Genomic DNA, 16,014 nt, shown 5'->3' on the forward strand with positions numbered 1-16,014 from the left:
ATGTTCAAAATGCTACAAAAGTGGAACAAAACTACCAATTCTCTTCCTTAGAATAAAAGGTTAAGCTTGTAATTACACACATTCAGCGTATCATTTTGTACAATTACTAATTAGCCACCATCCCTGATCGGAGAATACAGAAGTAGTGAATTTCTTCCTGAAGAGCTGAGCCTACTTCATTTGAAGTGAAGTTCTGTTACGGAGGGAGGAAAAACCCCACGGGCACGCCGGCATCTGCGCGTGGGGCGGCGGGCGGGGGGCACTAAACCGAAAAAACGCTTCTTTGGACAAAACCATCCCGCAACGCAGATGTCGGCACGCCTTACTGTGCCGCCCAGCCCGGGGGTCCGCAACGCCTCCTCCCCGCGGGAGGGCGCGGATGGACACGTTTTGGGGAAGCAAAGGAAACAAAGCAGCCGCCCCCCCCACCCCGCATCCGCTGCGCCGCCGCCAAAGCTCCCCCCCGCCGGGGCTGCCGCACACCGCCGCGCCGGATGCCAGGGCTGTCAGCGGGGTCGCACCGCCCTACGCCCCGCGGAAGAAAGGCTGGGAGCGCTGGACACGGCCTCCCACCGCCGCAGCACCACTCACCGCGCCGCGCCGAGCAGTGCCAAGCCGGAGTGCGGGCGCGACGCGGCGGCCGCAGGTGCCGTGGAGGAGGAAGCGGGGGCGGGCTGCGCTGGCGAGCCAACCGGGGCCCGGCGCGGCGCCGTGAGTCACCAGCAGCCGCGTAGGGCGGCCGGGCGGCTGCTATAAGAGCGCCGCGGGGACGCCCTCCCCCCGTGCATGTCTCCAGCTCCCTTTTCTCGTCTCGTCTCCGACAGCGGCGCTTGCCCGCTCGCCCTCCCCGCCCGTTCTCGGTCCCGCCTCGGCGATGCGGTTAGACCGGCAGCACGGCGACCTGAGCGAGGGGTCAGGCAGCCCCGGTCGCCGCGCGAGGCGGCGGGCGGTCTCGTGCTGCTGGGCGCTGTACCTGCTGCTTGCCCTCAGCTGCCTGCGCGCCACCGCCGATGGTGAGTGCGGGGCCGGGGGGGGGGTGGGGGTGGTGGTGCTGGGGCTCCCACCGCTGAGGCTGCTTCTGCCGCCACTCACAGAAGCAATGTCTTTTTCTCTTTTCTCACTGACCTTCCCTTTATTTATTATCCTTTTTCCTCTGTCTTTCTGGCCGCTAGCCCGCTGCCCGGGGCGGGCGGGGTGGTGGTGGAAGTGGGGCTGAACGGAGGGGCCTTCGAGGGTTTTTGCCGCCGGGGTTTGCCCAACGCCCCTTTTGCCGGGTCTGGAGCCGCCTTCCCCGGCGGCCCCTGGCGGCGCACGGGGCCGATGAGGGTGGGCCCGAGCCCCGGCGACCACCTCTCCTGGGAGCCACCCGGGTGCCGCTGAGGGTTTGGTTTCTTGCGCGATGCCTGGTGCTGACGGGAGGGTCTGCTTGCCTTCGGCTCACCACGGGGCCGGGTGGGGAAGGCTGGGGCTTTGTCGTGGAGGGAGGAAGAGGCGCCCTTGGAAAGCCTGAGGCGTTAAAGGTGCTGTCAAACTACTCTGCAACTTTGGCTTTGTGGCATACAGCAGCATTGGCATGGATCTGGTTCGGGGCCAACGGTAACCACCGCAGGGGATCTCCACCTGGTGGCAAGGTTTGGTCTTGCCAGCGCTGGGTCCCTTGCGAGCCGGGCTCTCTTGCTGGGCACTAGTAGCGCTGCTCGTGGCGAGCTTCAGGGCTGCCTCCTAGCGCAGTAGCAGCTATCCCAAAGGCACATTAGGCCAATTGAATGGTTAATTAAAAATACGTTTCTCTTGAGTGGAAGCAATAGTTGACTGACTCCTTTCTTCCTTCGGGAACTGAGGTCCAGGCTACTCTTGAGGTGGGAGGTGGGCAATTAATGTGTCTGTTGTGTGACTTTTAGTCTCCTGACTAATGCCCTAAAGTAGGCCTCAGTGTCAGATTTTTGCTATGTTGGCGAAGCATGCTTAAAGGTGATTGGACCTTGTAGTCCTAACTGTGCACAGGAGTCTGACACAGAGTTTATCAGGTAGAGCACAGCCAGGGCACTGTTGTATCCAATTCCTCAGACAAGGAGGAGAGGAAATGTCTGCCTAGTCACTCCTCAATTCCCAGTCATGTAGATTGCTTCTATATCCACTCTACAATAGACATGATTAAACAGCTGCAGTACGAAGGACCAAGATGGCAATCACTGAAACTGCCAGTGCACTGTAGTAAGAAATTGTAGCAAGAGATACACAGTGGAGGGCAACTCTAGGCCACCAAGACAGAGTCAGAGATTCTTCCCCCATTTGAGTTAGTGTCCCCACCAGCGCTCTCCTGCTTGTAGTTGCAATGACACCCCCAGGGTCTGGGGAAGTCTAAGCTAGTTCCTCTCAAGGTTTCCCAATTGCTGTTGCAAGCTTTTCTGGGACTTGGTGTCAGATGACAGCACACAAGTGTCATAGGTTTGTGGCTGCCCAGACAAGTAATCTGACAACTTGCTGAAGGGGCCGAGACAGGGAGACGAGAGGTATGGAGAAAGATAGTTTAAGTTGGATAGTCATTGCAACTGTGCTCCTTCACCCTACACATATTGCTGCTTATGAGCCTACTTCTAGCAAGTACCTACCTGGGGATCAGTAAAAAATGTGTGTTAGCAATCAGAGGCTGTGAAGTTACTGGTTCTCTGAATCTTTTGCCTAACCCTTATCCCAAGGAGGAGAAAGGTGTGAAGGTACTTCTTGTGTATGAGTAGTAAGTGAAGAGAAGCCTTGAATTAGTGGCTAATTGATGCTGATCTAAAAAATCGTTAAATGTCTGGTGACTGAAGTCACAGTAGAGCTATGAATGTGTCACTACAAAGCAGCAGATTAGGCTTGTAGTGTCATGACCAAGTGGTTACCTGATCTTGCAGGACTGTGCTTGGTATAAGACATGGCACCACAGTCACTGGCTGGAACTGATCCTTGTCTTAACTGGAGCTCATTCCAAGGGGCTCTTAGAGTTTGACAGGCATCTTCAGGAGTAGCAACAGATGCTGACTTCTACCTTTGTGCACCTGTGTGGGTGTTATGTGCTATCAGTTGTTGTAGTTCATGAGCTGACAAAAATGGTTGCTCTGACATTTTGCTTGGTATCAGCGGCAAAAGGAATGTAACCTTTTTGGAATGGGTTGTTGTAAGCGTTGTAATGGTGAAGTTAAAGCTGTTACTCCAAGCTGAATTACTGTTTCATTTAGCAACATGTGTAGTTTAGCTGCCCTATAGCATTTGGTCAAAGTGATGTTATGTTTGTAAGTCACAATATACTAAGCAGTCTCAGCAAGCCTTTTCGGGTTGTTCTGGCTTGAAATAGAGTAACTAAGGACTGTGGAGTTATTTTGGGATCTTCTGGGTGGCAGGCTTAGTCGAGTATCTCTAGTATGCTATTTTGGGAAAGGTTGACTGTTCTCATTCCGAAAGCCGGGATTGAGAATGTCTTAAAACTAGTAGGAGTCAGTTGTATATTTTAGGTGGTAGTACAGTAATAACTGGAATAATGTGTGACCAGGGCTTGCAAGCAGAAGACCTCTTCTGTTAGAGGTTACTGGACAGCAAGGTGATGTTGGGTTATGTCAGGTTTAGAGCAAGATGATAGCTGAGGCTTCTGCACCCTCTCTAAACTGTCTGGAGTGTGCCTTCTAGAGCAAGGCAACCTTCTTGTTTGATAGCTCTTGACTAAATAATAGTAGCTTTACAAAACATGCTACTAGAAGGGGCATGCAGGTGTGACTCCCATCCTGAAAAGGAAAGGAAGGATGGAAATGCAGAATATAAGTTTTTTGGCAGTCTTTGAACACTGTTCCCATGAAACAAGTTGTTACGGCTTTACTCTGACAAGTGAGTTAGACTTTACTTAACCAGTAAGACTGCTAAAACATTAGCAGAGCTCAGTAAGCTGCTGTTTCAAATCCTTTATTTCTAGCATGAGTTTACATGAGACACTCAGCAGGTAAAATTGTCCATGTTGTCCTTGTTTATAGTCTGTCCATGGGTTGCAATTGCCCAGTGCCCAATGGCTGGTCAATGTAATGTGAAATGGCTGAATGCTTCCTTCCACTTGGAAACTGTCCTGCATTTTGCCTGTCATACACATAAGATATAAAATAGCAAGTAATGTTCTGAAAAATTGATGCCCTTTGTAAGCCTTGGAATGTCAAGACAAAGAACCTCCACTAAATGATGCAATAAACCAAGGAGGAGCAGGAGTCTTGCATCATGCTGTAGACATGTGCAGCCAATACTGATGCATGCGCTTACAGACTTGCCTGAATGCATTACATGGAACCAAGGTTTTCTAAGAACTAAGAACAGAACTAAGCTAAGCTCTGGCTTAGCTGCTGGAGAAGCAGGCTGTTGTTAGTGACAGTTATAACAAAGCTTCAAGATGAAGTAGGCTGCCTTGAGGGATGGGGTCATACAGTTTTGGAGCTGAAGGTAGTCTGGAAAATGCACTCTACACATCATGCAGAAAGCAGGACCTTACTCAAGTGTACTAACAAATAAAAACTGTTACCAGTTATGAATCAAAAGATTTGATTGCAGAAGGAAGTTGTAAATTATCTGGCTGTCTTAGCATTCCCTTTTTGTGTATACAGAGGAATGTCTCTGGGTGCCCTTGTTTGAGGAGTAACTTGAAATTATACTTGAAGTATAAATAAGTGAAGACTTATGTAACTACAGAGCAAATATCTAAGCTATATTTACAGACATTTTGGGGATTCTGCTGTAATTTCAATAGCAGCAGAGTACTGAAATGCTAATCTAGTTTGACTTTAGTGAAGTTTAAACCCAGTTTGATTACAACTTGAAGAGTTCTGAGAATGTAGTGCTAAGCACTAGACAACATAAGTCATGTGCACACATCCCTCTCCCTTGCAACCTTCCTTAACCCTGCCTTGAAAAGGCAAACTCAGTAAGAAGAACACTAAGACTGCTTTACTGTTTTTTGGCGGGTGGACACAGTGCTGAAGTTCTGCACTTGCACTGTGAAGGAAAGCTTCTGGCTTTACTTTCATGGCTGAATAAGGTAACTACAAAGATCTGGAACTCTGATCTGGTTTCATGTTGATGTTCTGCAGTTTATTAAGCTGGGTGGCTTCCTGATCAGCAGTGGGGGAAAGCAACAAAGTATTTCTGAACAGGATTGGGTTGTGCCTTTCTTTTTTTCATTGAAGGTGCAAGAGCGAAATGTGAAGAATCCCAATTTCCATGTAGTAATGGACGCTGTATTCCTTTACTCTGGAAATGTGATGGTGACGAAGACTGTTTAGATGGTAGTGATGAAAGTGCCTGTGGTAAGTAATCAAAATAATACCTCTGGAGTAGTACTTACTAGTTAGTGGGAGCTACAGCAAATAGCTGAAGAGATCCTTATCCTGTCCAGCATTTCTTGCAGTCAGAATGCAGAGTAGAGGCCAGATACCCTAGCACAAGTGGAGGACTGTCTTGATGCCTTGTATCCACATGAGGCAGTTGAATTTTCCTGAGTGTTATGAAAGTCTCCTGAAATTGGTGACTAACAGAAAACCTCATGACCAAGAGTTTATTTGCAGAGGTGGTCAAGAACAGAATGCAAGCCTGTTCTCAGTTCTTCCTTGAAGACATATTAGAAAATATTTGCTATTAGCCCATAGCTCTTGGCTATTCCATGGTTAAATGCCCTGATTTATTTGTGAGTGTGATTCTGCTGAGTCTCCTATAAACACGAAACCTAGCTTTGGCAGCCAAATCTTGCTTTAAGCAGACATAGAGGCCAAGATAGATGACTAGAAGTACTTAGAGATGAGGCAAAACAGACTCCATATGCAAGACTGGTGTGTTTGAACTGCCGGTCTCCTCAAACAGACCTAAACTGTTACCTTAGGGTTACATAGTACCAGGCTTCTGTAATGACAAATCAAATGCCGTGATAATAAACTCAGGGTTTGAATACCAATAGACCTTGCATTAAGTCCAGTGTGTTCAAGGCGGCAGCTAGCAGCATAGTTTCCCCCTTAACAACAGTAGTCCTTGAGTGCCTTATGGGAAGAGGAATATTTCTCTGTGCACAGCATAACTCTCTAGGAAGTGTTAAACAGTGCTGTCATTAGAGAGGTGAAGGGCAACACCAGGCATCCAAGAACTAAGGATATTGCATCACTTTCCTAGGGCAAGGCAGCTTACCTCTATCTGCAACAAACAAACTAAGCTCAGGTCTTTAAACAAGTGGCTGTCCTTCTCTCTGCAGTGAAGAAGACGTGTGCTGAAACTGATTTTGTGTGCGCCAGTGGACAGTGTGTGCCTAACAGATGGCAGTGTGATGGGGATCCAGACTGTGAGGATGGGTCTGATGAGAGTGCTGAACTGTGCCGTAAGTGAACCTGGCCTGTTGGTGCAGGCAAGCCTGCACAAAATAGCATTTTGACTTCATCTGCTTGCAGCCTGTCTCCCTTCCTAAAGAAAGAATGGACTTGTACTCGAGAGTACCTTTCCAGGTGATAGCTTGGCTTTGGCTCTTTTGAGGTCTTGACAAGGCTTTTTACTACTTAAAAAGATACAGAACTGAGTGGGGACTCTGTACTTGTACCTGGTAACAGATAGCAAGTGCAAGGTTTTCCTGATGGTCAGAAGCAGCAAGCACAACATGAGGGCCTGACCATTACTGTGGCATGTTCACCAAGTGATCACTGTCCTCCAAGACAACTACTTTGTAAATTAACCAGAGCTGTGTAGGAAGTGAGTGACTGACCACATCTTGGAGTGTAGGAAGCAGAAGTGCAGAGGCTTGACCGTGCAGTCTTATAGTTAGCAATCCGTCTGAAGTGTGGTAACTAGCCAAGGAATATAGATCTGTTAAGCTTCATTTCTCTGTATCAATAGGATCCATGCTGAAGAATACTTCAGCCTGAAGTCTTACTGCATTTTGGTGTTACTCCTGCCTACTACTATGTATTATAGCTCAAGTTTCTATAGTGTAACTGGTGTGCAGTCACACAACTATCACTACAAAGATACCCTTAAAATACTCATCTATTAGGAACTGGAAGAATCTCTTTTACTGAATGCTACAAACTAGCATAACCTCTCCCATGATGGAGCCATCAACTTAGATGGATGTCGGTATCTAATTAACTACAACTTTGCCCAGGGCTGAAGCCTTTCAGGACAACTCTGAAAACCCAAGATCAGTAGCTCTTAAATTGAACTTAAACTTTTTTTAATAGATATGAGAACATGCCGGGTAAATGAAATCAGCTGTGGTCCTCAGTCAACCCAGTGTATCCCAGTGTCCTGGAAATGTGATGGTGAAAAAGACTGTGACAGTGGTGAAGATGAAGAGAATTGTGGTAAGGGAAGAAACAGTGGCTGCATAACTCTATTTGAAATTGACTTGTCTAGAAAGTAGTTAGCTGGGCAGTATGCCTGGGAAGATTAATTTCTCGTGGTATCAATGTCTCCTAAAGCCTACATTGACTTTGTATTCCAGCCTGTATAGCAAAATGGACTTCTAACACTTCTCTATCCTGCGAAATTGAGAACTAGTTATATAGGCTGTTCAACATCTGTCTTTGGTCTCTAGCTATTTTTTTTTTTTCCATAGGAATAGGCTAAATCACATGTCAGGCAAACTATCAGAACTTGTTCTCTGCAGAATTTCTCAACAGGTAACTCTAGTTGCTGCTTACATTAACAAATGGTCTCTTAAGAGTGTAGTAGAGACTTGTAGCCAAGGGCACAGTAGATCTACTTTACAGCCCTATCCTGGTGTATTCTATGCACTTTGTGAAAATGCAGACTGAAGAAGCTGGGTTTCAGGTTTTTGGGGGACAGCTTCAGGCTGGTATTCAAATGAAGCTGACTCTGCCAGTGTTGAAGTGCAGCATTCCCCACAGACAACATATGAGTTGTCTGAGGTGTCCTGAGACAAAGCTGCTGCAATCAAAGCCACAGGGCTGGCTTCCATCAGAGCCACCTTACCTGGATGTGCTAGAAAAACATAGATATTCAGACTTTCACTATGTGACTGGAGTTGCTGCCTTACTTAGCAAGCACATACATTAATCTGCCAAATCCATAGACAGCATTTCTAATGGAGCTGTTAAAACTATTAGTCTAGGCATACTGAACTGCTAGCCCCACTACCATTAAACCAGCATAATTTGTACTAGTGTTAATTTGTGTGGGTATGCTTAAAACCACTGGATAAACTGATTCAAGATCTTGATTTGTTATCTCCACTGGTCCAGGCAAAACGGCCACTGCTGTCCTGGGGACCAGCACTAAACATTTCAATTTCAAACTACAGTGCATGCTGACCATCTGGCTACTTTAGTCTTAGCCTAGAGTTAGCAGTTCTCTTACCTTCTGTCTCTGGTTCACAGGATTTGAGCCTATTTTCTGAAAGGCTCACAGTCTGAAGCAGAACAGCCTAGCTGCTTCAGAAGGAAGTTATTTTCACTCAGTAGCTCAAAAATGATGCCTCTCGCTCATAACATCCAAAGGCAAGGAGGACAGTTTGTGTGGGGCCCAAGTGTCCTGTAGGTATTTGGTTAGGCTGTCTTACAGCCCTACACAGAATGCTGAACTTCTGTCAGCTAACAGCTGATAAAGAACCTGCAAAGCAAAACACCTTCATACAAATGTCTGCCTTCTTGTGATAATCTGCTAATCTCTTATTTCTATTATTCCAGGCAATGTGACTTGTAGTCCAGCAGAGTTCACATGCAGCAGTGGGCTATGTATTTCCAAGAGCTTTGTCTGCAATGGTCAAGATGACTGCAATGATGGCACTGACGAGCTGGAGTGTGCACCTCCCACCTGTGGAGTTCATGAGTTCCAGTGCAAAAGCTCCACTTGCATCCCCATCAGCTGGGTGTGTGATGATGATGCTGACTGCTCTGACCACTCAGATGAATCTCTAGAGCAATGTGGCCGCCAACCTGCACCTCCTGTGAAGTGCTCTGACAGTGAGGTGCAATGCGGCTCAGGTGAATGTATCCACAAGAAGTGGCGCTGTGATGGAGATCCTGACTGCAAGGATGGAAGTGATGAAATCAACTGCCGTAAGTTAACTTGGCCTTTCTGTAGGGGGTGTTGCTTGGCTCCTGTTTTGTTTTCTTTCCTTTAGAAAACCTCAGGAGTTTAAGTCTGTAATGACTGTGTCCTCCAGCTTCTCGGACTTGCAGACCAGACCAGTTCAGATGTGAAGATGGTAACTGCATCCACGGGAGTAGGCAGTGCAATGGTGTGAGAGACTGTCTGGATGGCACTGATGAAGCAAGTTGTAGCAACGGTAAGTGTGGGACTAAGCAGGAATAAAGTCTTTGCAGAATATCTCTTGAAGCTGGTAGTTGCCTTCACAATCTTCATTATCTTAGTTATTCAGTGCTCTGGACCTGGCAAATTCAAGTGCAGAAGTGGAGAATGCATAGATGTCAATAAAGTCTGTAACCAGCAGAGAGACTGCAAGGACTGGAGTGATGAGCCTCTCAAGGAGTGTAGTAAGTGAATAAACTCATTACACAATGCTGATCTCTAGACCTGCTTGGATACAGCTTCTGTCAGATACCAGTTTGGAATGCCCATCTGCACTTCCTTGGTGTCAAACATACAACCAAGAGCAACCTAGTCAATAGGCTAGTAAGAAACTGCTAAACTGCCTATTGGAATTACTTCTGTATGGCCAGAAGGCACTTGAAGACATTAGAAACTCTGAAACTTCCAGGAGCCTCAATCTTTGTGTCCTGCTGCGAACTTGTAACACAAGTAGCATGCTGATAGCTGAGCAAATATGAATTTGAGGAGGGTCTCTTACATGTGACTTCAAGTGTCCAAGTGGCTTATCATACGTGGCAGGCAGTGCTAGAAAATGGGTGGGTATCTGGTAAAGTACTCCATGACTAAGACTTTAAGCCTAAATACGTGTGCTGTCTCACAATTGCCAGTTCTTCTCTTGTAGACATAAATGAATGTCTTGTGAACAATGGTGGATGCTCTCATATCTGCAGAGATCTTGTTATTGGCTATGAATGTGACTGTCCAGCTGGGTTTGAGCTTATAGACAAGAGAACCTGTGGAGGCAAGTATCAAGTAGATTAACATGGACCCTACTGTTAGTAATGGAGATGAGAATAAATTAAATTGTTGTCTTTACAGATATCGATGAATGCCAGAACCCTGGTATCTGTAGTCAAATCTGTATCAACCTGAAAGGGGGTTACAAATGTGAATGTAGTCGTGGCTATCAGATGGATCTTGCTACGGGAGTGTGCAAGGCAGTGGGTGAGTATTAGCATAAGACCTATATTCCCACTTTAAAATGAGGTAGTAAGTTAGGTACTGCTTGTGCTATTGTGGTTTTGAGACTAGTTGTTGTGCTACTATCAATATAACTTATACAGATCTGAGCACTCCTAATACTTTAATAATCACAGAATCACAGAATCACAGAATCACAGAATCACAGAATCACAGAATCACAGAATCACAGAATCACAGAATCACAGAATCACAGAATCACAGAATCACAGAATCACAGAATCACAGAATCACAGAATCACAGAATCACAGAATCACAGAATCACAGAATCACAGAATCACAGAATCACAGAATCACAGAATCACAGAATCACAGAATCACAGAATCACAGAATCACGGTTGGAAAGGACCTTAAGATCATCTAGTTCCAACCCTCCTGCCATGGGCAGGGGCACCCCACACTAAACCATGCCACCCAAGGCCTCATCCAACCTGGCCTTGAACACCGCCAAGGATGGAGCATTCACAACCTCCCTGGGCAACCCATTCCAGTGCCTCACCACCCTCACAGTAAAGAATTTCTTCCTTATATCCAATCTAAACTTCCCCTGTTTAAGTTTGAACCCGTTACCCCTTGTCCTGATGTCATGGTACAGTACTTAAAGCAACCTGACATAAACTGCTTGTGTCTGCTCCCTGGACAGAGGACCACTCCCTATTAGGGAGAAAAGGTTAGGGTTGTTGAGGGGAGAAAGGATGAGGTATGGTACAGCCAAGACTTCTGTCATCACCCACTAGCAAGTGTGAAATTGTGAATCGTAAATATAACTCTTTAAACTTTTCATAAAAGAACAGTATGTGGCTGTATCTCTAGAAATGCAGATAACGCACTGTTTTCACAGGGAAGGAACCATGTCTAATTTTCACCAACCGCCGAGATATCAGGAAGATTGGCCTTGAGAGGAAAGAATACATTCAGCTAGTAGAGCAGCTGAGAAACACCGTGGCTCTAGATGCTGATATTGCTGAGCAAAAGCTTTACTGGGCTGACTTTAGCCAAAAAGCAATCTTCAGGTAAATGGACTCAGCTTCTGAACCCTAATGAGCTTCCCTAAACCGTGCCACATTTAACCAAAGAGATACTTTTCTAGGCTTTGGTGATGAGAACTATTTCCTGATGTCCTAAAGACAAAGTACAGTAGATGCAAGTTCCCACAACTAGCAATGTGTATGCTTGTTGCATTTTAGTAACTGCTTCTACAGTGTTACAAAAGACACTGTGGAAAGTCACAAATGCATCTTCTGCGTTGTCTGCCTGACATCTGCGTGCAGTATTTGCTGAGGCATACTAGGTGGTAGTATCTGTGGAGGAAGGGGTTGAAAACAAGTAATTCTTGTCTTCCAGTGCTTCTATGGATACCCGTGATAAAGTTGGAACACATGTCAGAATCCTGGACAACATACACAGCCCTGCAGGAATTGCTGTTGATTGGGTTTATAAGAACATCTACTGGTCTGACTCAGCATTAAAGACCATCTCAGTGGCTAGCCTAGATGGCACAAAAAGAAAGGTTTTGTTTCTTTCTGAACTGAGAGAGCCAGCTTCTATTGCTGTAGATCCTCTCTCTGGGTGAGTATTTGTCCTGGTTCTCTTAAAAAAGCGGACGTACCAGCTACTCCATGTCCTGATAACTGACTTAGGTAGCCTTTGTTAGTTATTGGTCATAATTAAGAGTGATACTACACAGTACTATAGTGCATCATACAACATAAATTCTGCTTCACAGCTTTATGTACTGGTCAGACTGGGGTGAGCCAGCAAAAATTGAAAAAGCAGGAATGAATGGATTTGACAGACAGCAGCTTGTGACAACAGAAATCCAATGGCCTAATGGAATTGCTCTAGGTATGTTGAACTTGTCTGTGTGCCTGAGATATTTTGGACCTTTAGCAATTTGTTCGCTACTAAAGCCAAGGTCATCCTTCAGAGAACTATTTTCAGCTTCTGAGAATGGGAAGCTAGTGCATGCCTGGAGAAACTGCAACAGGCACAGATAGCACTTCTCAGATACTGAAATGGTTACTCTTCTTGCACGGCTCTATATCATAGTTAAGGCACAGACCATGTAGGCAGCACTGCAGCAGTATGGTAAGAAGCTAGGGGAACACTGCGACTATTCTTGAATCTGTGAGTGTTTCAACTTTTTCAGGAGACTTTGGAGATATTCTCTATGTAGATACTAAATATGTTTGGTTTTTTTCCTCCTAGACCTTGTAAAAAGCCGCTTATACTGGCTTGATTCTAAACTACATACACTGTCAAGTGTGGACTTGAATGGTCAGGACCGTAGAATTGTGCTGAAGTCTCATATGTTCCTTCCTCATCCTCTTGCTCTAACAATATTTGAGGTAAGAATTATTTTCTGTAGTAATTGTCAGAGATCCTCTTCTTGCTAGTACGTGTCTACCAGTGATGCTGCTGATAGCAACATGGAGGTAATGGGATGCAATGACTTTGTCTTCTAGGACCGTGTGTACTGGATTGATGGAGAGAATGAGGCAGTCTATGGTGCTAACAAATTTACTGGAACTGAACTGGTTACCCTAGTGAACAACCTCAATGATGCACAGGACATCATTGTGTATCATGAACTTGTTCAGCCTTCAGGTAACCCTAATGGGGTTTATAGTTAAGTATACATAGCCCTGTTCTGCTTGGGTGATGGCAAAAGGTATTCCTTCCCTGTATAGCTGTCGACTTCACTTAGAGTGCATGGAGCGTCTTAACATAAGCAACCTCACTGGGACTGAGAGAAGGTCTAATTGTAATTCCTCTTTCTTAGGCAGAGCAGGTACAAATCTGTAACCTGCAGAGACAAGTAACTCTACTAGAGCTATTGAGCAAATAGTTGTGCTACACATCTTGGATATGAAGGCTCACTCTTGTCGACTTTTGTACCAACAGGCAAAAACTGGTGTGAAGAGAACGTGGCAAATGGAGGCTGTAGCTACCTGTGCCTGCCAGCTCCTCAGATAAATGAACACTCTCCAAAGTACACTTGTGCATGTCCTGTTGGATACTTCTTGCAGGAGGATGGTCTGAGATGTGCAGGTATGGTAACATGACTGAAGTATTTCCCAGGATAGACGGGGAAGAAGTAGGGATACTGAACCACCTGGAGGCAAATACGGTAGCATAGGCTGTGACAGCTTTGCTTGGGTTAATCTGATATAATTAATCTTGGATGAGTGGTCTTCTAGCATGCATTAAGCTGGCTCTCGAAGTCTGCAGGTGCTGTTCAAACCTCATGCTTGGCTTCTGTATCATCATCATTGGCAACAAGACCTTATACTTCCATGTCTTTCTGGAGACAGCAAGCACATGCACAAAGCATACTAAGCCTTTTTCTTATAAAAAAGGGGTATAAACTAATATGGCTCTACAGTGTATAAACAGTGTTGAAAAGCTGATAGGTGAATCTTGCTAGCCAGGGACCTCCTTTTGTGGTCCAAACATGCTGCTGCTACCCTCAGCACTGACTATATGGCAGGCTTGTTTGTCCAGTGGAGTGGATCTAGAAACTCCGAAGTACTACTTACTATATTGCATGTTGATTCTGACTACCACAGTTGGAGCACTGAATGCAAGGATGCTATTCTTCATTGGCTGCTCTAAAGGGTTGCTATAGAAATTGAAGACTACCTAACAAATAAACTTGTAGAATTAAAATGCCACTCAGAAAACCTGAAGTGAGAGATGGGGTGGCTTACTGTCGTCATGACTCTAAATACCTAAATTCATGCCTGATTAACGGTCTAGCCTTGTTCTTGGAATTAATTTTGATCAGAAACCTTCAGCTGAGTGTGTGCTAGTGAAATAACTAATGTCAGTGTTTCAAATAAAGCTAACAAGCTGCATGATCACTCTGCATCTGCTAAACATTCACTACCATGGCTCTCATAGCTAAGCCATTGCAGAACTTCAGGATTAACTGGGTTCTTGATCTATAATTAGTTTCAGGTACTGGAACAACTGTGGCTTACACTGAGGCTAAAGATGCCAGCACAACAGAAAAATCTCCAACTGTTGGACTAGTTCCTGGAGGTACTGGTCCCAATAACTCAGACTGCTAAACATTTAGAGAAATTTAAATGAAAACTGACCCACTAGCCTACTTGAAGCTTTCTCCTTTGCATGCAAATAGAGAACACAGGCCAGGTGTGTGTAGTACAAGTACAGCAGCTGGAGCTGTAACAGAGCTAGTTCACTTATGACAGTGTGGAGCCTATAGGTTCCATGTAATTCCAGGAGTGCTCAGAGAAGGCAAGAAATACAGCTTCCTACTAATACAGGATGAAGCCTGCTAGGCTGTTTTTTGCGGTGTTACTGAGAAGCTAATATTATAGCAGCTTCTGGGCTTGGGGATTGCTTGCATCTGACAGACTGCCAGCCTGTCAATAAACAAGCTTACTACTTGAAATTCTCGTGCAGGTTTCAATATCAGTAGTACAACATCTGAAGTAACTGCAGCTGGAGGAACATCAGCAGTTTGGACTGTTCTTCCTGTTGGTGAGTACAGCATTCACTAGCTTTTGGGACTCATTGTGGTGGGACAAGCCACTCTGTCAGGAGCTTGACTTGACTGTACTCCATATTTTCCATCTCTTTCTCTCTCTAAAGTATTGCTGGTAATGGCTGCAGTGGCTGCTTACTTCATGTGGCGTCACTGGCAGCACAAGAACATGAAAAGCATGAATTTTGATAATCCTGTCTACCTGAAAACTACAGAAGAGGACCTTACAATTGATGTTGGAAGACACAGTGCTTCAGTAGGACACACCTACCCTGCAGTAAGTAGACCTATTGACATGTCTGAGGCTCCAGGTTAATCCTCAGAGTAGATATAAAGACTGCTAAATGATACCTGACTTGAGTTTAGGAGAAATCTCTGCTCTTGAAGGCTGCTTTTGCAGTGGAGAACTTGTAGGGTTCCAGCAAGAAAGCTGGAGAGGGACTTTTTGAAAGAGCATGTAGTGATAGGACAAGAGGTAATGGCTTTAAACTGAAAGAGGGTAGACTTAACATATACGGAAAAAATCCTTTACTGTGAGGGTAGTGAGGCACTGGCACAGGTTGCCCAGAGAAGCTGTGGCTGCTCCATCTCTGGAAGTATTCAAGGCCAGGTTGGATGTCACTTTGAGCAACCTGCTCTAGTGGAAGGTGCTGTTGCCCATGGCAGGGGATTTTATTGGATGATCTTTAAGATTCTTTCCAACCCAAACCATTCTGTGATCTGAACTTGTCTTTTTAATCAGGTTTGAAGTTGTAGTAGGCAACTACTCTCCTATACCTGAGATGGAGTAATTAGTGCTGAATGTGGTCACTAGCCTGCAGAACTAGCCCATTTCAAACTGCAGTGTAGTAGTGCTATGCATTATTTTGTATCTGTTATTAGTAGCTAACTTGTACTTATTTTATACAGATATCTGTTGTAAGCACAGATGATGACATGGCATGAGCACTGGATCAGCAATTGCTTCCGGTTTACTTGTGTTTTACACTCTTTGGGGATAGTAACCAGGTTTGTGGCTGAAAGACTTCCTCCATTCTTGGAAGAAAGAAGATACTTTATGTATGGAACACTTATGTAAATAACTTTTATACAGCTTAACAACAAACTCTGTAAATACCTGTCCACAACAATTCAGTTTTTGGTGGTTACTGTTTTATCAGTAACCCTTGGATTGGTCAG

The 16,014-nt window shown here is 45.2% G+C and overlaps 1 protein-coding gene across 1 annotated transcript; it reads left to right on the forward strand.

Annotated features, from left to right (window-relative positions):
* Positions 1–874: 874 nt before the first annotated feature.
* On the forward strand, positions 875–15,780 carry VLDLR (very low density lipoprotein receptor; the record flags this gene model as incomplete). Its single annotated transcript, XM_080637728.1, has 18 exons — positions 875–1,013; positions 5,199–5,318; positions 6,251–6,373; positions 7,227–7,349; positions 8,694–9,065; positions 9,173–9,295; positions 9,381–9,503; positions 9,962–10,081; positions 10,159–10,284; positions 11,164–11,335; positions 11,667–11,891; positions 12,049–12,167; positions 12,531–12,670; positions 12,788–12,929; positions 13,227–13,373; positions 14,754–14,831; positions 14,943–15,112; positions 15,745–15,780. The coding sequence occupies 18 exons, from the start codon at positions 875–877 to the stop codon at positions 15,778–15,780; spliced, it is 2,598 nt and encodes an 865-aa protein (XP_080493854.1).
* Positions 15,781–16,014: the final 234 nt, after the last annotated feature.

This window comes from Psittacula echo (assembly GCF_963264785.1).
Source record: "Psittacula echo genome assembly, chromosome: Z".
Taxonomy (NCBI): Eukaryota; Metazoa; Chordata; class Aves; order Psittaciformes; family Psittacidae; genus Psittacula; species Psittacula echo.